Below are 21,101 nucleotides of genomic sequence, written 5' to 3' on the forward strand. Positions count from 1 at the left end.
TGCACATGGAGATGAAAACGGGAAGAGTGGGCGTGGTGAGAAAGAAGCTCCCTGTCCAGATTCCCAGTCCTGAGACGCGCCAGGTTGGGCAGCGCTGGCCCTTAGCCCTAACTCCCCTCGAGGGGCGAGAATAGCTAGGGGGGCACCGAGCAGGCTCTGAGTCGGGCTTCACACCCCGGGAGGGGCGCTAGGACCCAGGCACTCGCCGGCTCCAGGCGCGCCTGGGGAGTGAAGGCAAAGAGGCTCAGGCTCGCGGCCAGAGTCCCTCGGAAGGACCGGCCCCTTGGCGCGGGGCGGGAGGCCCGAGTGCGGAGTGCGGCCGCCCTGTGCCCTCTGTGCGGGGCTGCGGTGCGGGCCACCGGCACCGCTCGAGCGCCCGGCAGCCGCCCGGCAGCCGCCAGCATGGACCCTCCGAACGCCGGCCAGGTGAGCCCCGAGCGCTGGATCTGCACGTCCGGCGAGCCGCCCCCTTCCACCACCCCTGAGCCTAGAGCTGACCCTGCACCCCTTTCGGACACCCTGCAGCTCCGGAGGGGCTTCTCCCCTCTCCAGCCTTTCCATGTACTGGTGCCCAACTTCCTTCTTCCTTCCCAGGAGGGGCGCACCTCGATTGTCTGCTGTAACCGTCCGATTTATAATTTCAAATGGTACCAATCACCCACCAGCAGTGCGTCTGCGTCTGTGTGGCGCTTTCCCTGGGCAAGAGCCGACCTGCAGCGCCGTCGGGTCAGTGGCACTGACTCCTGTTGCGCCCCGAGTTTCCCACGCCGTCTCTGGGTCTCTGGGCGATCGTGGTGTCCCTGCCTTCCTCTGAGTGCTTCCAGCGGCTGCGTAGCTGCCATCCCTCCCGAAAAGCTAGCCTCCGCCGCCCCAGCCCTCGGCTTGGGTGGAGCGTGCCCTCCGGGATTCGGGGACCCACGCCGCGCGCGCGCGCACCCAGCTCACAGGTCCGCGCTCGCTGGGCACCTTGACCTGCTGTGAGGTTTATACTACCAGCCTGCGGTGGGGGAGATGGAATGTAGCTTCAGAGAAGGGGCTCACACTGTGGGCTGTAGGAAAGTGCGGGTGAGAAGGGTCCACGGTGCAGGGAGGCGTTGGACCAAGGCAGAAGCTGCCTCCCGGAACTGGGGGTGGGGGCGGTCCTGGTGGGCGTCGGATGTCGCCTGAAAGTGCACGTAGTTACCGGGACCAAGTGGACACGGTCCTGGAGTGTTGTGGGAGGCGAGGCTTGCATTAGCCTTTATAACAGCTTGGCTAGAGGTATTCAGCATGCCCAACCATTCTGCTTCCGGCTCAATCTGACAGGAGTTTACTGTCTCCAGATTGGCAAAACCAGAAAAACATCGCTGAGGAGTTGCTCTGGGCGAGTTTCTAGGGCTGCAAGACCACCCGGTTGAGTGGTGGCTATCCGGCCCGACCCCAACCTTGGCGGCCCGCTGGATCCGGGCACTGGGGGGCGTGCCTGCTCTGATAATAACTGACGCGCCTGTGCCAGAACCTGAAGTTAAACACGTAGTGCAAACCTAGAAGAGACACTTCCTCTAAACTCTTGTGTGTTGTGTCAACCAAAACATTTACACAGGGCCCGAAGGGGTAGGTGAGAGGCAGAGGACCCGCCCTCTAGGATTGTATAATCTGCTGGTCAGCATCACAAGTTCTACTTGACTGCCCCTCTGACCTTGAATGAGCTGTTTTAACTTGGCTCAGTTTTCCAAGAAGCAAAACAGAAGAACGGTAATTCTCCAGCAGGGGAAAGAGCATTGCTATTGGGAAGCCTGCTACCTGAGTTCCAGCCCCACCTGTACCAGCTTCGAAACTTGGGACAAAACACATAACCTGTCTGGATCTCAGCTACCACAAAAGGCTCAAAAAGATCCTTTAATTCTGGGAGTTTCTGTAACAGTAATTTGCCACGCTTTGATAGCTTTCCCATGCTCACTGCTTCTTTAGAGTCTAGATTGTACTTGGTTCCACAGAGCATACATGGACCAAAGAAATACTGGATCAGAATCAGAACTGTGGGTGAACTCTATTTTAATTCTATTCTGTTTATAGAGCTGCACAAATCTTTCAGGCTTAAGATCTGTGGAAATAAGCCTGTGGAAATAAGCCTGGCTGGTTTAGTTAATACTTAGAATGCCCTGGGAAGGACCTCAAATAGAAAGTCCTGTTTTAAGTCAGAGTATGGTTGCATAAGAAGGCAATGGCAACCCACTCCAGTGTTCTTGCCTGGAGAATCCCAGGGACCAGGGGTGGGGGGTGGCGGGGGGGGGGGGCCTGGTAGGCTGCCTTCTTATAGGGTCGCACACAGTCGGACACGACTGAAGCGACTTAGCAGCAGCAGCAGCATGGTTGCATAAAAGGTTCTGTCTGTGCATTTGAAAGACCTTTGCCATAACCACCCTGTTAACCTAAGTGAGTAGAAGAGACCCAAACTGATCCTTCAATAGAAGAGGGCTGGTTCTACTGTGTATTTCATGGAGGCACCTTGGGTTATACCTGATGAACAATATATTTACTTAGGAATGACTCTGTTAATATTAACTTCTCAGAAAAGCAGTTTATCACTTCAGTAATGAAATAATGAAATTGTCTTTAGAGGATTCATTAAATATCAGAATGCCTAATATTGCTAGAGTTTATTGGGGTAAGCACTGGTTTAAAAAGCACTGCCTTTTTATTTAATTTCAGTAAGGAAAATAAGCAGAATGATTTATTATGTTTTCTTACAAGATAATTTTTTAAAGGAGATTAAAAAAAAGTAAATACAACACAAATTAAGGAAACCTTGTTTCTTCAGGTTCCAGAGATGAATAACATCTTCATTACCATAATGGTGCCTATCTATTAAGCACTTACTATCCACCACATATTGTTCTAAGCACATTATGTACATAGTCTCATGGAATCCTGTCAACAACTTCTGAAGGAAGTGCTATAATTTCTTTCAACCTACTGGTGGGGGAACTGAAGCTTCTTACGTGAGATCACCCAGCTGGTAGGCAGTAGAGCTCCTTGGGTTCATTTGCAATAATCCAAGGGATGTGTAAGATGGAGGAGGTGGGGAGGGAAAAAAGTACCTACTGAGTGTTGACTACTTTATACCCCTCAGTGCACAGATATTAATAAACATTTTATGAGTTGTGTTTTTATTTTTCTAGGTATCTTTTCTTGCTTTTAATATAATTTGGGCATCTTTTAATATGAGCAGAGGCTGACCTCTTTCTTTTTAACTACAGTACATAGATTTGCATGTAGATGGATGAATCATTATTCATTCAACCAATTCCCTGTGAGTCGGCACTTGGATTATTTCTAAATTTCCACATCACGTACGGGGCTAGCACTGTGGGTCTTCATGTTTATATATTTCTGCACACCTGTTCAGATATTTCTGGTAGATTAATTCCTAGGGGTGAAATTGTTATAGAAAGAGCATGGTTACTATTTAGTATGTATTTTTTAATAGATACTGCCTACTGGTGTTCACAAAAAGAAATGTAATTTCTGATCTGGCATCCAGTTCTTCCTTTAACACATTTTCGGGCTTTTGATGAATCAGTGTATCTGAGTGGGTCTCAGGTGTATCATTTGTAAAGTAGGGTTAGTAGGACGTGTTGGTTTCAAGGTCTCTTCTGCAAATGTGTACAGTTAGAGGATGAACAAATAAAATTGTCCATATTTGACTTTTTTGTTGTTTTTTTTTACTTCAAAAACATAAGTTTCATATGGATTTACCTAGCAGCACATGAACTCCTGAAATACCCATTTTTGGTACCCCAGGTTTCTGAGGACTTCAGTGTGAGATATGGCTTTGCCTTATCTTGCATGCAAATCTGTGTCCAGCTCTCTTTTTGTAAAGGCCTCAGTCCTGCTGGATTAAGACCTACCCTACTGACCTCATTTAATGTTAGTCACCTTTTTAAATGACCTCTCTCCACATACCATTACATTCAGAGGTACTTGAGGCTAGGACTTCGGCCTGGGAATTTGGCAGGACACAGTTCATTCCATAACACATTCTCTGTCAGATGGCACGTACTGAGGTGTCGTCACCTGTTTTTATTTGAGAGGACAATATGTTTCTGAAGCTACATCACGGAATCCTCTCTCTTTTCCCATCACATCCTCCCCCATTGCCTTAAAAAAATGTGTGTGTGTGTGTGTGTGTTTTAATTCCCTGGGTGTTTTTTAAAGGGGTCCAGTATTCATACTTGTGTCAAGTAATCTTTTTTTTTTCAAGTAATCTTTTATTAATGGCATTGAATCTCATGTGAGACAAGGTGACTATAGGTGGGAGGTGGTAAGCGTTTGATTAAGAGCTTGCATCCCGAAGCAGGCTGCCTGGGTTTCTAATCCAGCATCATGACTCACCAGCAGAGTTTTATCATCTGTAAAATGGGAAGAGTAATACTTAACCTTACAGGGTTACTATGCTGATTAAATGAGATAATGTATGTAAAGTACTTGACCTATACTGCTGCTAAGTCACTTCAGTCGTGTCCAACTCTGTGCGACCCCAGATACGGCAGCCCACCAGGCTCCCCCGTCCCTGGGATTCTCCAGGCAAGAACACTGGAGTGGGTTGCCATTTCCTTCTCCAATGCATGAAAGTGAAAAGTCAAAGTGAAGTCGCTCAGTCATGTCTGACTCTTAGCGGCCCCATGGACTGCAGCCTACCAGGCTCCTTCGTCCATGGGATTTTCCAGGCAAGAGTACTGGAGTGGGGTGCCATTGCCTTGGGGGCTCAAAAATGGGACTCTGATTACTTTGCAACTTCTGAAGTCCACGGGCTCAGTGTGGTCTGCCCCAGCCTGTACCCCAAGTGTACTGACAGCCCAGAGGCTTTGCTCCTGGAGTTTCCAGAAGCACACGTGCATGCTGTGGTCTCATAGTTGTTGAATAACCATTGTAAATGTTCAACAGCTCACACACATTAAAGTCACAAGCTCACAATTCTATCTGAGAGCTGAAAAGCAACACCAGAGACCATTCCCTCAAATCGCCCATTAAGATGATAGCCCCATTTCAGTTGAGGCACCCAGCTTGGCAGTCAAAGTGTTAAATGTGAGAGCAGCATTTCGGTTTTTCTGAAATGTATCCTTGCCCATTTTAGTGCCCCTGGAACCAGGGTGTGTTTTGCAATCAATGGTACCTGAGAGTTAGAAACATTTTCTCATCGATCTGCCTCAGAAGATAACCTCAGACTTACGTTCTCACCGCAACTTTTCCTTGGAAACAAGGAGTTAAGACAAGTGTGGATTGCTCTATACCTGGAATGAATTATCTGTCTCGATTATTGTGAAACTCTAGATTCCTGGGACCACTCTGGGACTAGGATAGCTTGCAGTGGTCATGTGGCCTTGGGCCTGCTGGACTAGAGTGATACGGAGGCCAAAGGAAACCAAGGTAGCGGGTTCTCTGGAGCTGAACCAGACACGTCACCTCTAGCAACTGTGTGCATCCCCCAAAGCAGAGGAAGGTCAAGGCCAGATCTGCGTTGGGAGTAGTTGCTGGCCTGCCTATGAGACCACAGATACTGTACGTCCTGTATTTCCTGTCCTGTCTCCTACTGTGAAGCTAAGGAAGGGCACAGCTAGGAATTCAAGGGTGTTGTGAATTCATTACCCATCTGGATCTGTGACCACTCCCACCACTCCTGCTGGTGGGACAGCACCTTATCAACTGCTGACGGCCAGGCAGTGGTTGTGATATACTTGTCATTGCCTGTGAATGCATTTACTAAGTATTACTTTCTGATATTTTCAACTTTTCAGTGGAGATAGGTGCATTGTTGATGATACATATCTTGAATTTAATTATTGATTCAGGTGATTTCAAAAAGGTTACACTGTACTTGGCATTAAAACAAATAATTGTTTACAAGGTTATACGGAGAGTAGAGGGGCTAGAGCAGGGTGGATAAATTTGATATTTATAAAGCAAAATATTTGTCATTGGAGAAATGATGCGATTTCAGTTTTCTTTTTTTGCAAATGCTTTTAATATGGAGCCAAATGCTTTTAATATGGAAAAGATACCCACAAGTACACTGAGCTAGATTTATATTTTATTATTGAGATATACGTAAGAGGATTACCTATTATGTCAAGTTACTAAACCAAAGGCAGGAGAAAGTGCCGAATCCCTCAGTATAGTTGAAAAAATTCAAGGCTGTGAGAGGCTACTGGAACCAATTCTTGTATCTTATAAGACTATTATTATGCCATTATGGGAGAAGGCAATGGCAACCCACTCCAGTACTCTTGCCTGGAGAATCCCATGGACGGAGGAGCCTGGTGGGCGACGGTCCATGGGGTCTCGAAGAGTCAGATACGACTGAGCGACTTCACTTTCACTTTTCACTTTCATGTACTGGAGAAGAAAATGGCAACCCACTCCAGTATTCTTGCCTGGAGAATCCCAGGGATGGAGGAGCCTGGTGGGCTGCCATCTATGGGGTTGCACAGAGTCGGACACGACTGATGCGACTTAGCAGCAGCAGCAGCAGCATGCCATTATGTCATAATTAAATGGGCAGCATTTTTTTTTCTCTTAATGGTACATAAAGTGTTGGTGTTTTGTACAATCAGTGGTATCTTAGATTTGATTGTTGTTGCTCAGTTGTGTCCGACTCTTTGTGACCCCATGGACTGCAGCACACCAGGCTTCCCTGTCCATCACCATTTCTCAGAGCTTGCTCAAACTCATGTCCATTGAGTCAGTGATGCCATTCAACCATCTCGTCCTCTGTATCCCCTTCTGGAATATGGTAAAAGTGGTAAAGAGAGGTCTGGAACCTAGATCTCCTGCCTCACAAGCTTTAATTTCCCTTGCATCCACATTCCTTGACCAAGGTGTTATCTGTATCCTCCAGATTGGTGACAGAGTCATCTTCATGACCCTGAGAGGGACGAGCCTAGGCTGCAAAATTTAAGGAGGCCTTCAAATACAGGGCCAGCATCTGAGAGTGAATACCTTCTTAAAATGGCAATCTAGTTATCTTGCCCTAGTCCCAGCCCCGGTTTTGAGCTTTGAAAAAGGTTTCAAAGTTTTCCCTAGATGATTAGGAAAATTAAACAGAAGTATAAGTGGATGAAAAAACAATCATCTAAAACACATGCCCAGCCAGTGTCCTCCATTGCAAGTGTGAGTGCTCCTGAGTGACCTGTGGAGAGCATCACCAGCAGCGGTGGGCACGTTGCTAAGAAAATGACCTCAAAAACACACTAACACTGTGTGAGTTCTTTACCCTTGTACGTGTGTTCAGAGGCCATGGAGGACTAATAGGAAAACAAATGATTTTTTTAAGTTTCTAGGCTCTTTTACTAGTTCCATTTAGCATTTTTAAAGCGAAAATTCAAGGCCATCTTCCTTGCAATGGCATGGAATGTGAAGAGGTAAATTCAGTGCCTCATCAAATCGCCTCTGTTTTGAAAAACTGCACAAAAGATCTTCTCAGTATCCCAGGAGTGCCTTAGAAGGTTGGGGAGTTCTGGATCCTGTCCTAGCTGGTGGTGGGGTGATATGAGGAAGACTAATTTAAATAACATCAATGTAGACTTTACTATGAGCCTCTTTGGCAAACAAGCCATTGAATGGCATTTCTGCCTGAGGAGCATCCTTTAACAATACACATTTTTCTGTCTCAAAGAGGAAAAACTCAGTTTTATCTCAGAATGGCATTTTCCAAGGGGCCCGCTGAGGTATTCTCACCGTCTGTCTTTTGCTGAGCAGGCTTCTCCATTTAAGGAAGCGCATTTCAGGTGTTTTCAGGTGGCAGGCGCCAGAAGTTCTTAGCATGAGGTCACTCATGTTGTGGAAATCCATTCTGTTGGAAAGGCCATAGCACCCCCATGAAAGTGAAAGTCACTCAGTCGTGTCTGACTGTTTGTGACCCCATGGACTATACAGTCCATGGAGGTCTCCAGGCCAGAATACTGGAGTGGGTAGTCATTTCCTTCTCCGGGAGATCTTCCCAACCCAGGGATGGAACCCGGATTTCCCACATTGCAGGCGGATTCTTTACCAGCTGAGCCACCAGGGAAGCCCAGTGGATCTCTACAGTAGCAGAAAAGATCCCATGGCTGCAGGGACTGCACAAGAGAGAAAAACAAGCAGGAACATGGGAGAGCAGAATGGAAGGAGAACAGGGGAAGGCTGCCCAGAGGAAGAGAAAAAGCACCATGTCCCAACCCTTTTGCATCACAGGACAAGGAGGACAATGGTGATGTTGTCTTGGATGCTGGAGGTGGTGGACAAGGTGCTGTCTGCTCCAGGCCCTGCACAGGCGGCCTGAGGGCTGAGAGAACCAGTATGTTGTCCTACTGTGCCAGTTCAGGCAGTCCACTGCTGAGAAAGCCTGGTGGAAAGTGCAGCCATCCGCAGGAGGGAGGCAGGGAGCCCAGGGCCACTGGCTTATCCTCCCGGCCTACCTCAGACAATGAGCGGCCTCTTGTCTTGACCCACATGTAACTGGTCTTCTTATTTCTGCCCGAAGCCCTACCTCATAGGCTCGTCTGCGGAACTTCTCTCTTTTTCTGTCTGAGCGAGATCTGGAGACCAGGGAGAGCTACGGGCAGCAGAGGAGGATGTAGCCGAGGGTGGTTGTGTCTCCCCTCTGACTTCTCTTCAATTAAAGGAGCAGGTTTCCAGTACCCATGCAACAAGTTACTACTGAGCATCACGCAGGTAGCAGACAATGTTTCTCTCCTCTTGGCGCTTACCTTCTGGTATGGGGTGAGGGGAAAGAATGAGAGAGTGAGAGAGAAAGCAAGCAAGTCAGAGGGCGGTCAGCATGTCTGAGGGAGAGAGAGCACCAGGGAGAAGATAAACCCAGAGAGGACTTCCTGAGGTGGGGTAGGGAATGTTGCTTTATTCACTTAGGGTGTTAGAGAAGGCCTCCCTGGAAAGGTAACATTTGAGCCAAGTCCCAGAGGAAATGGGAAGCGAGCTGTGTAGATGGTTGGGAAATGCATTCCCAGCAGGGAGGAAGAGTAGGTGCAGAAACCTTGAAGGAGTATTGCCATGTCCAAAGTGCAGCGTGGAGGCCAGTACAGTCAAAGAGGTCACTGAGGGCCTTGTCCTCTGCTGTGAAGACTCTGAGCCAGATGGGAGTGATGGAGCCTGATCTAAGCTGGGGCGATCATGCCGGCTGCTGTATTGAGAGTAACCTGAGGGGAGCCAGGGTGAAGCCTTGGTCCAAATAAAGGCCCACCTGGACGCCTTTCTTCATAACCTGCCTTTGAGTACCTCTAAGAGAGTTTTCCGGAGAAGGCAATGGCACCCCACTCCAGTACTCTTGCCTGGAAAATCCCATGGACAGAGGAGCCTGGTAGGCTGCAGTCCTTGGTGTCACTAAGAGTCGGGGACGACTGAGAGACTTCATTTTCACTTTTCACTTTCATGCATTGGAGAAGGAAATGGCAACCCACTCCAGTATTCTTGCCTGGAGAATCCCAGGGACAGAGGAACCTAGTGGGCTGCCATCTATGGGGTCGCACAGAGTCGGACACGACTGAAGTGACTTAGCAGCAGCAGCAAGAGAGTTTTCAAGGGAAAAGGTAGGTCATGGTTTGTTAACTGAAAAATACTGCTCTACGTAAATAAACCTAGTCAGTGGACAGATGAGAACTGATGGAATCGTTGGTTGCAGAAATGGATCTGATAAATGGGGTGAAAGAAAGAGAGAGAGAAGCCTACCATCCATGAATTTGGTGCTGTTGCCAAGTGAGGCACGCTAAGAGCCAGGAGAAAGCCAGTCTTGGCTAATCTGTGGTCTGACACACACCTGGGCGCGACAGACGTGCTCCTGCAAGCTTCCTTTCGCTTGGTCACAGCAACATTGGTCTGGTTTCAATGACTGCATTCACAGGTCTGAAAATCCCACCATCGCACTGGGTCTAACATATGCAGCAGCTGTCTGATCTACTGGCCAAGGCCTTCTACAGAATTAAAACAACTGCTGGTCTCTTAATAAGTATTCCAGAAAAGCTTTCATCAGCTGAAGTAAAAATAGACTCAAGAGTAACATCATTAGTAAAGAATGGCGTGCTCATTTTTCAGTCATACCATAGGTTGAGTGTTTAAAAGAGCAGATAATTAGTTTCTCATAATTCAAAGCTAGAAGCCCAAGACCAAGATGCCATCAGGGTTAGTTTCCAAGAGGCTCCTCTCCGTGGCTTGTAGATGGCTGTCTTCTCACTATGTCCTAACAGGGCCTTTTTCCTGGCACTCATGGAGAGTGCTATGGTGTCTCATCTTTTCTTAAGGTCACCAGTCCTATCGGATTAGGGCCCCACCCATTATTTCCCTAAAGGCCCTATTTGCAAATATAGTCATATCAAGCATTAAGACGTCAACCTTTGAATTTTGGGGGGCACTTCAGTCTGTAACATCAGGCAAATGTTGCAAGGTTTTTTTTTTTTAATGTACCTTTAAAGTGTACAGTGTGCTGGTTTGGACAGAAGTGCAGCCCATGAAACATTACTGCAATCTGGATATAGTACTGTTCTGTCATCTCCTCCCTTGTGCTTTTGCCCGTCAATTCGCAACCCCACCATAGACCTCAAGTAGCCACTAGTCTTCTTCTTATTCCAGTAGGCTAGATTTATCTTTTCTAGGATTTCATATCAGTCAACTCGTACACGTAGGCTTTTGTGTCTGTGTCCTCTCACCCAGTGTGACGATCTTGAGATTCATTCACGTTGCTGTGTGTATCCGCAGTGTGTCGCGTTTGATCACTGAGTCGTATTCTGTTTTATGGATGTACTGCAGTTTACTTACTCAGCTGGTAATAAACACTTGGGTTATTTCCAGCTTGGAGCTGTTATTTTAAACTCCGCTCTAGACCAGCCTTTGGGCATGTACTTTCATTGCTGTTGGGTGAGTGCCTAGAAATGAAATCTCAAGGTTGTAAGGTAAGTATATGTTTAATATAAAACTGCTGGGCTGTTTACATTCCCATCAGCAACGTGTGAGAGTGCCAGCTATTCCACATCCTTGTTGTCACTTGGTATTGTCGGTCTCTTGCATTTTTAGCCATTTGAGCAAATGTATCGTGATATCTCATTGTGACTTTATTTGCAGCTTTGCTAATGACTAGTAATGATGCTGAGCATTTTGTTTTTCATGTGCCTACTGGCTATTTTAATGTCTTGTATTGTGAAGTGTCTGTTCAAGGTTTTTACCCAGTTTTTATTTGTCTTGATTATTGATTATAAGAATTCTTTATATATTCTGCATACAAGTCTTTGAATATGTATTTCTTCCAGTCTGTGGCTTGCCTTTTTATTTTCTTCGGATTATCTTTAAAAGAGCACACTTTTACACTTTTGTTGAATTCCAGTTTATCGAGTGTTTTTTCTTTCACGGTTTATGCATTTTACATTCTTTCTAGGTAATGTTTGCTCACCTCTAGTTTGTAAAGATCTTCTCCTGTGTCTATTTCTAGCTTCTTTAGTTCCACGGTCTATTTCTAGTCAATATTTGTGTATAGTGTAAGGTAAGGGAGGAGGGTTGCTAGTTTGTATTTTGTTTTTGCATATGGCTATCCACCATTTGATGAAAAGGTTATATTTGCTCCATTGAATTTTCTTGGCACTTTCATTGCAAATTAATTGACTCTCTTAACTGAGTCTCTATGTGGACACTATCCTTATGCCACTACCAATCTGTCTTGATTACTATAGCTTTATATTAAATTTCTGGACAAGGCAATGGCACCCCACTCCAGTACTCTTGCCTGGAGAATCCCAGGGACAGGGGAGCCTGGTGGGCTGCCGTCTATGGGGTCGCACAGAGTCGGACACGACTGAAGCGACTTAGCAGCAGCAGCAGCCGCATATTAAATTTCAAAATTAAATATTGTTATCTTCCAATTTTGTTTTTTCTTTTTAAAAATACATTTGGCTATTCTAAGCCTTTTGCATTTCTACACAAATTTTAAAGTCACTTTGCCAGTTTCTACCAAGAAAACCTACTGGGGTTTTGACTGAAACTGTATTGAATCTATTGATCAGTTGAGGAAGAATCAGCGTCCCGGCAGAATAGTCTTCTGATCCAAGAATATTATATGCAGCTATTTATTAAGGACTTCTTAATCTCTCAGCTGAGTCTTATAGCTTTCAATCCAGGGATCTAGAGAGAGACTTTTATGCTTTTAATATCATTGTAAATAGTGTTTTAAATTTCATTTTCCAGTTGTTCATTTTTAGTATATAGAATATAATTGATTTTTGCTTGTTGACATGTATCCTGTGAGTTTGCTGAATTCACTTATTTAGTAGCTTTTTCTGTAGAGTGTTTAGGACTTTATCTGTGCAATTATGTTGTCTGTGAATAAAATTCTACTTGTTCCTTTCCAATCTGAGTGCTGCTGCTGCTGCTAAGTCACTCCAGTCGTGTCCGACTCTGTGTGACCCCATAGACAGAAGCCCACTAGGCTCCCCTGTCCCTGGGATTCTCCAGGCAAGAACACTGGAGTGGGTTGCTATTTCCTTCTCCAATGCATGAAAGTGAAAAGTGAAAGGGAAGTCGCTCAGTCATGTCCGACTCTTCGCAACCCCATGGACTGCAGCCCACCAGGCTCCTCCGTCCATGGGATTTTCCAGGCAAGAGTACTGGAGTGGGGTGCCATCGCCTTCTCCGTTCCAATCTGAGTTGCTCTCCTTTTTCTCTATTATACTGGCTAGGGTCCCCGGTGTAGATTTGATAATAGTGCACACCTGTGCCTTATTCCTGATCTGGGAGGAAAGCACTCAGTCTTTCACTTTTAAGTAGGATGATTGCTGTTCGTTTTTCATAGAGATTTAAAAAATCAGATTGAAAAAGTTCCTTTCTACAACTGATTTATTGAGAGTTCTTATCATGAATAGATAGCACATTGTCAAATGCTTTTCCTACATCTATTGCGATGATGATTTTTTCCCCTTCATTCTGTTAATGAATTATATTGATTTTTTATTATGGTAAATGCACATAACAGAAGATTCACTTTTTAACCATTTTAAAGTATACGATTCAGTGCTGTTAAGAATGTGCATAATGTTGTACAACCACCAGTACTCTCCAGTTCCAAACGTTTTTATCTCTCCAAAAGGAAAGCCCGTGCCCAGTGGGCACCACTCCCCATTCACATCTTCCTCCAGCCCCTGGTCACCACTAATCTGCTTTCTGTCTCTGGATTTGCCTATTCTGGGAATTTGACATAAATAGAACCACAGTGTGTGGCCTTTGTGTTTGGCTTCTTTTACTTAGCGTGTCTTCAAGGTTCATCCATGTTGTGGTATGTATCCATACTTCATGTTTTAAAAATGACTGTATAGTATTCATGGGTTTCCCAGGTGGCTTAATGGTAAAGAACCTGCCAATATAGGAGACATTGGAGATGCTGGTTTGATCCCTGGGTCAGGGAAGATCCCCTAGAGTAGGAATCGGCTACCCACCCCAGTTTTCCTGCCTGGGAAATCCCATGGACAGAGGAGCCTGGTGGGCTACAGTCCATGGGGTCACAAAGAGTCAGACATGACTGAGCACACACTCACTAGCATTGCTGTATAGTATAGATACACCATATTTTGTTTATCCGTTCATCTGTTGATGAATATTTGGGCTGCTTCCACCTTTTGGCTCTTGTGAACGATGCCGCTGTCAACAGTTTTTGAACATCTGTTGTCAATTCTTGGGGTATAAGGGTTTCAGGTTTTGCACATCATTACTAAACTTGTTATTTTTCTTTTTAAAAAAAATTTAGGTATCTTAGTGGGTACGAAGTGACATCTCATTGTGGTTGTGAATTGCATTTCCCTTTTATCCTTGTTGGCCACTTGTATGTCTTCTTTGGAGAAATTTTTAATCAAGTTCTTCGCCCCTTTTTCCATTAGGTTTTTTGGTCTTTTTATAGTTGACTTGTAGAGGTTTTTTTTTTTTTTAATATATATATATATTCTGGATCATTAACCCTTATCAGGTATTTGATTCTCAAATATTTTCTCCCATTCTGTGAAGTGTCTTTTCACTTCCTTGATAGTGTCTTTTGGTGTAAAAGTTTTTAATTTTAATGAAGTCCAATTTGTGGACTTTTCTTTTGTTGCTTGTACTTTTTGGTGTCGTGTTTAAAAAACCTTTGCCAAATTCAAGATCATGAAAATTTGCCCCTATGTTTTCTTCTAAGAGTCTTATAATTTTAACTTCTAAATTTGTCTGTGACGCATTTTTAGTTTTTATATATATGATGTGAGGAAAGAGTCCAGCTTCATTCTTTCACACACTGATTGTCTTTTGAATGTGAAACTAACCTTGCATTCTTAGGATAAACACAACTTGATCATGGTGTACTATTTTGAAAAATATATTGCTGGAATTGATTTGCTAAATTTTGTTAGGATTTTTGCATTTATGTTCAGGGAGATGTTACCTGAAATTTTTTCTTAGAATGTCTACTCTTTTGTAGTTTGCTTTGTCATCTGGATAATTTTGGCCTTATGAATTGTGAAGTGTTTCTTATTGTTCAGTTTTATGAAAATGTTTGTGTAGTGTTGGTATTATTTCTTCCTGGTGAGCTTGACAGGCTTCACCAGAGAGTATTTCTGAGACTGGAGTTTTCTTTGTAAGCAAATTTTAAACACAAATTCAGTTTCTTTAGGGAAATTTACATTTAAAAATACTTTTTCTTGAGTGAGGTTTGATACTTTGAGTAATTATCTAAATTGTTAATTTATTCAGATAAACTTGTTTGCATTATTTCTTCTTAACCTTTTAATGACTGTAGGGTGACTGATGTCAATAACTGGTGTCTTTTTTTTTATTGGCCAGTCTTGCTAGAGGTTTATTAATTTTATTGATCTTTCAAAAAACCAGCTTTTGTATACATTAAGTTTGTCTATTGTTTACTTGTCTCCTATATATTAATTTCTGCTTTTATATTGTGTCCTTTTTTCTTCTTAGTTTAGATCTAATTTTCTCATTTTTATTTTCCGTAGACTTTTAAGTGGAATCTTAGCTCCCTAGAGTTAAACCTTCTTCTAATAAAAGCTTATAAAGCCATAAATTTCCCTTTAAGAACCACTTTAGCTGTATATACAAGGTTCTATTTCGTTTCAGTTTTATTCAGTTGAAATATTTTCTAATTTCCCTAGTTCTTATTTGACTTATGGGTTACTTAGTATGTTGTTTAATTTCCAAATATATCTGGGTTTTTCAGATAATTTTCTTATTGAGTTCTACTTTAAATCCACTGTGATCAGAGAATATTCTATGTGTGAGTTCAATCTTTTAAATATATTGAGACTTGTTTATGGATTAGCCTATAGTATATCTTAGTGAGTGTTAACATGTGTACCTGAAAAAAAAATTTATTCTGCTCTTATTGGGTAGTGGGATCAGTATAAATTATGCCAAGTTGATAAATGGTATTTTGCAAGTGTTTTATATACTTACCGATTGTTTTTCTGTTTGTTGTATCAATTGCTGCAAGACGAAACTTCCGAGTAGAATTGTAGACTTGTCTACTCCTCTTTTCAGCTTTATCAGTTTTTGTTTAATGTATACTGAAGTTCTCCAATTGAGTGCTTCCATATTTAGGATTGTTGTGTCTTCTGGATGAATTGACCTCTCTATCATAATGAAATGCCCTTTGTTATGCCTAAGTATATCTTGTTCTGAAATCTACTTTATCTGATAATCATTATAGCCAGCTTTCTTTTTAGTCTTTGCAGGGTATATCTTATTCTATTCTTATCCTATCTTATTCTATCCTATTACTTTTAACTAATCCATCTTTATAGTTAAAGTAGATTTTTTAAAGTAATATATAATTGGTTTAATTATTGTGCTTGGATAATTTACATTTAAAGTAATTAGTAATCACAGTAATTTAATTAAAACATTTATATGGTAGAATATAGGGCACTCATATTAGTATTTGTTTCCTTTTTTCATCTGTTTTTTATTTGTTTTTACCCTCTTTGCATTCTTTCATGTTAACTGAGTAATTTTAATGATTTTATTTCATATTAGTCACTTCTTTGTTTCTTTTCTTAGTGATTGCTCTTAGATTCACAGTGTATATTTTTAAGTTATCATAATGCACTTTTAAATATTATTACACTCTTTACTGTTTAGAGTAAGAAGAACCCTACAATATGCTTCCATTTACTCCCTCCCGTCCTTTGTGCTGTTTTTGTTATTTTTCTTCTATATGTTTCATAAACACAATACATTGCTATTATTTTTGCTATAAAGTGAATTATCTTTTAAAAGCAATAAAAATAAGAAAAAGGTATTTTATGTTTAGCCTCATGTTTACAGACATTCCTCGGAGATATCGCAGTTTCGGCTCCACCATTGCAATAAAGTGAAAATTGCAGCCACGTGGCACACGCATATTCCTGTTTCCCAGCGCCTATAAAAGTTGCGTTTACACCATACTATTGTCTAGTGAGTGCGCAGTACCACTATATCTACAAGTAACATACATACTCTAAATCAAAAGTATTTTGTTACTAAAAAAGGCTAACCATCAGATGAGCCTTCAGTGAGTGGCAATAGTGACATCACAGATCACGGATCACAGATCAGATGACAAATATAATGATAATGAAAACATTTGAGATACTGAAAAAAGTATTAAAATGTGACCCAGAAACACAAAATGAGCAAATGCTGTTGGAAAATTGGTGCTGATAGACTTGCTTGTTACAGGGTAGCCACATACCTTCAACTTGTAAGCACTGCCTTCTCTGCAAAGTTCAGTAACACAGAGTACAACAGAACAAGGGATGCCTGTATTTTAATGCTGTTCATTTATTTGTGTATGTTCTAATTCCTAACTGGTCTCATTTCCTCTACTTAAAGAACTGTTAACAATTTTCTTGTAATGCGTAATTGCTGGTGATGAATTCTGTCAATATTTGTTTGTCTGAAAAAGTCTTTATTTACCTTCATTTTTTGAATGAAATTTTTCCTACGTATAGGTTGACAGTTTCTTCTTTCAGCACTTTAAAATAGTCCTCTATTTTCTTCTGGATATTTTTAGTTTCTAATGAGAAGTCCATCATTGTTATTTTTTCCCTCTGTATTTACTATGCCCTTTCCTCTGGCTTTTTAAAGATTTTCTTTTTATCAATATTTCCAGAAATTATATTGTATCTTGGTATGGTTTTCTTTTGGTTTGTCCTGCTTGAAGTTTGTTGAATTTCTTAGATGTGTTGAGTCGCTGAGGCTCTATTAGTTTTCTTTTAGCTTTCTCTCTCTCTTTGCTTTACTTTGAAAAATTTTAATTAACATGTCTTCTACTTTACCGGTCTTTTCTTCTTCAGTGTCTGATACGCTCTTTGTTCTATCCAGTGGCTGTTTCATTTCAGAACTTGTATTTTTCATTTTTAGCATTTGATTCCTTTTTAAAATCTCTTCTTTAAAAAAAAATCTTCTCATAATGTTTATGTTTTCCTTTCAATACTTGCACAATAGTCACAGTGGCTCTTTGAATGTTCTTATATGCTAATTATAATTTTTTTTATTTCTGTTTCCATTTGCTGATCTTTCTTGTGATTACTGGCCATATTTCCTACTTATCATACCTAGTCTTTGCAATTGTATGTTCAGTTCAGTTCAGTTCAGTCGCTCAGTCGTGTCTGACTCTTTGCGACCCCATGAATAGCAGCACGCCAGGCCTCCCCGTCCATCACCAACTCCTGGAGTTCACCCAGACTCACGTCCATCGAGTCAGTGATGCCATCCAGCCATCTCATCCTCTGTCGTCCCCTTCTCCTCCTGCCCCCAATCCCTCCCAGCATCAGAGCCTTTTCCAATGAGTCAACTCTTCACATGAGGTGGCCAAAGTACTGGAGTTTCAGCTTTAGCATCATTCCTTCCAAAGAAATCCCAGGGCTGATCTCCTTCAGAATGGACTGGTTGGATCTCCTTGCAGTCCAAGGGACTCTCAAGGGTCTTCTCCAACACTACAGTTCAAAAGCATCAATTCTTTGGCACTCAGCCTTCTTCACAGTCCAACTCTCACATCCATACATGACCACAGGAAAAACCATAGCCTTGACCAGACGGACCTTTGTTGGCAAAGTAATGTCTCTGCTTTTGAATATGCTATCTAGGTTGGTCATAACTTTCCTTCCAAGGAGTAAGCGTCTTTTAATTTCATGGCTGCAGTCACCATCTGCAGTGATTTTGGAGCCCAAAAAAATAAATTCTGACACTGTTTCCACTGTCTCCCCATCTCTTTCCCATGAAGTGATGGGACCGGATGCCATGATCTTCATTTTCTGAATCTTGAGCTTTAAGCCAACTTTTTCACTCTCCACTTTCACTTTCATCAAGAGGCTTTTGAGTTCCTCTTCACTTTCTGCCATAAGGGTGGTGTCATCTGCATATCTGAGATTATTGATATTTCTCCCGGCAATCTTGATTCCAGCTTGTGTTATGTTAGGCTTTTTAAATATTACATTGTTGAGTGTTTAGATTTTTTTTTTCCTTAAAGAACATTGGATTTTGTTTTGGCAGACAAGTTAATTTTGGCTCAATTTGACCCTTTAAAGGATTGCTTTTCAGCTTTTAAATGTAGGTCTGGTGTAGTATTTTCTAACCATTCTTTAACCTAATTAAAGCACAACCCACTGGGTTTTCTACTAAATTTTTGAGTGATCGACAAGGACTTTCTACTCTGGCTTGTGAGAACTTGGATGGCTCCCAATTCTTTGTGAGTTCTGAGTTGTTCAGCTTACAGCTTTCCAGTCACTTTCTTCCTGGTCTGTAGAACTTCACCCTACTCATGCATGTCTTGGTATTTAGTAAACTTTCAAGTATCCCTCAGTGCTCTTTGTATATTTCCTCTTTCTGAAACTCTGTCTCATAAATTCCAGCCACAAAAGCCTCTCCAAACTCTGATTTCTGTTACCTCAAGTCAGTGATGCCACAGGACTCCTTCTCTGCTCCACGGTATGGAATGTCTCCAGGGTAAAAGCTAGGGTTATATTATATACCTCATCTGTTTCCTTTCTCTCAGGAATGACAGTCCTGAGCTACCTATTGTCCAATATCTTAAAATAATTGTTTTGTATATTTTATCTGTTTTTTTAGTTGTTCATGGAATGAGGATAACTTTGGTTGCTGTTTCTTCATCAGAGCCATTAATTAGTCCATGCTTCAAATATTTATTCATGATCCTACACAAAAGATTGCCATCTTGAATGTGATTCTGTTTGAAGATGTACTCTGAGATGTTTTGTGTTCTTTTTCCCTCATTCTTCCATAATTTAAAATAATGGACATTGCAAAGAAATTTGGAAGGATGCATTGCATTTTTTTTTATTATGAAATTGTCTGCCCCACAATGGCTTCTATGCCTATTCTCCAAATAGAGCTCATACAACTTATTGATACAGTATTCAAGCTCTGAAACGACTCTCAGACCTTTCCCAGGGGATACTTTTAAGCCCCTGATTGCTAGATTTCTACTAATGGCCATTCATGGCTTGCTCCCTACATTTCCTGAGAAGAAAAATTACTTGAAGATGTGGCATCTCAAACTAATTATTATATATGTTTTATACTTGTTCATATCATACAGGAGAATATATGAAAAGTACAATTAATGTGGAAATTTATGCCATCTGAATTGTAATAATTTAATTCAGATGACCATTATATTTACTACTGTGGGCAAGAATCCCTTGGAAGAAATGGAGTAGCCATCATAGTCAACAAAGAGTCCGAAATGCAGTACTTGGATGCAATCTCAAAAACGACAGAATGATCTCTGTTTGTTTCCAAGGCAAACCATTCAATATCACAGTAATCCAAGTCTATGCCACAACCAGCAATGCTGAAGAAGCTGAAGTTGGATGGTTCTATGAAGACCTACAAGACCTTCTAGAACTAACATCCAAAAAAGCTGTCCTCTTCATTATAGGGGACTGGAATGCAAAAGTAGGAAGTCAAGAGATACTGGAGTAACAAGTAAATTCGGCCTCGGAGTACAGAATGAAACAGGAAAAAGGCTAATAGAGTTTTGCCAAGAGAACACACTGGTCATAGCAAACACCCTCTTCCAACAGCACAGGAGAAGACTCTACACATGGACATCATCAGATAGTCAATACCAAAATCAGATTGATTATATTCTTTGCAGCCAAAGATGGAGAGGCTGTATACAGTCAGCAAGAACAAGACCAGGAGCTGACTGTGGCTCAGATCATGAACTCCATATTGCCAATTTCAGACTTAAATTGAAGAAAGTAGGGAAAACCACCAGACCATTAAGGTATGACCTAAATCAAATCCCTTACAATTATACAGTAGAAGTGACAAATAAATGCAAGGGTGTAGATCTGATAGAGTGCCTGAAGAACTATGGATGGAGGTTTGTGACATTGTACAGGAGGCAGGGATCAAGACCATCCCCTAGAAAAAAAAGTGCAAAGAGGCAAAATGGTTGTCTGAGGAGGCCTTACAAAGAGCTGAGAAGAGAAGAGAAGCTAAAGGCAAAGGATAAAAGGAAAGATATACCCATTTGAATGCAGAGTTCCAAAAAATAGCAAGGAGAGATAAGAAAGCCTTTTTCAGTGATCAGTACAAAGAAATAGAGGAAAACAATAGAATGGGAAAGACTAGAGATCTCTTCAAGAAAATTAGAGATACTAAGGTATATTTCATGCAAAGATGAGCACAATAAAAGACAGAAATGGTATGGACCTAACAGAAGCAGAAGATACCAAGAAGAGGTGGCAAGAATACACAAAAGAACTATACAGAAAAGATCTTCATGACCCAGATAATCACGATGGTGTGATCACTCACCTAAAGTCAGACATCCTGGAATGCAAAGTCCAGTGGGCCTTAGGAAGTATTATATAAAAAAAGCTAGTGTAGGTGATGGAATTCCAGTTGCACTTTTTCAAATCCTAAATGATGATTATGTGAAAGTGCTGCACTCAATATGCCAGCAAATTTGGAAGACTGAATAGTGGCCACAGGACTGGAAAAGGTCAGTTTTCATTCCAATCTCAAAGAAAGGCAATGCCAAAGAATGCTCAAACTACCGCACAATTGCACTCATCTCACACACTAGCAAAGTAATACTCAAAGTT

General features: G+C 42.0%; 1 protein-coding gene across 2 annotated transcripts in view; it reads left to right on the forward strand.

Moving 5' to 3' along the window:
* Positions 1-281: 281 nt before the first annotated feature.
* Positions 282-21,101, forward strand: part of PDE8B (phosphodiesterase 8B) — a 257,110-nt gene continuing 236,290 nt past the window's right edge. For both annotated transcript variants that reach the window (XM_055536616.1, XM_055536617.1), the window contains exon 1: positions 282-426. In XM_055536616.1, coding sequence (XP_055392591.1) covers positions 403-426 — 24 coding nt within the window. In that variant the 5' untranslated portion in view covers positions 282-402. The remainder of the gene's footprint in view (positions 427-21,101) is intronic.

Source organism: Bubalus kerabau, chromosome 10, assembly GCF_029407905.1.
Source record: "Bubalus kerabau isolate K-KA32 ecotype Philippines breed swamp buffalo chromosome 10, PCC_UOA_SB_1v2, whole genome shotgun sequence".
NCBI classification, from domain to species: Eukaryota; Metazoa; Chordata; class Mammalia; order Artiodactyla; family Bovidae; genus Bubalus; species Bubalus kerabau.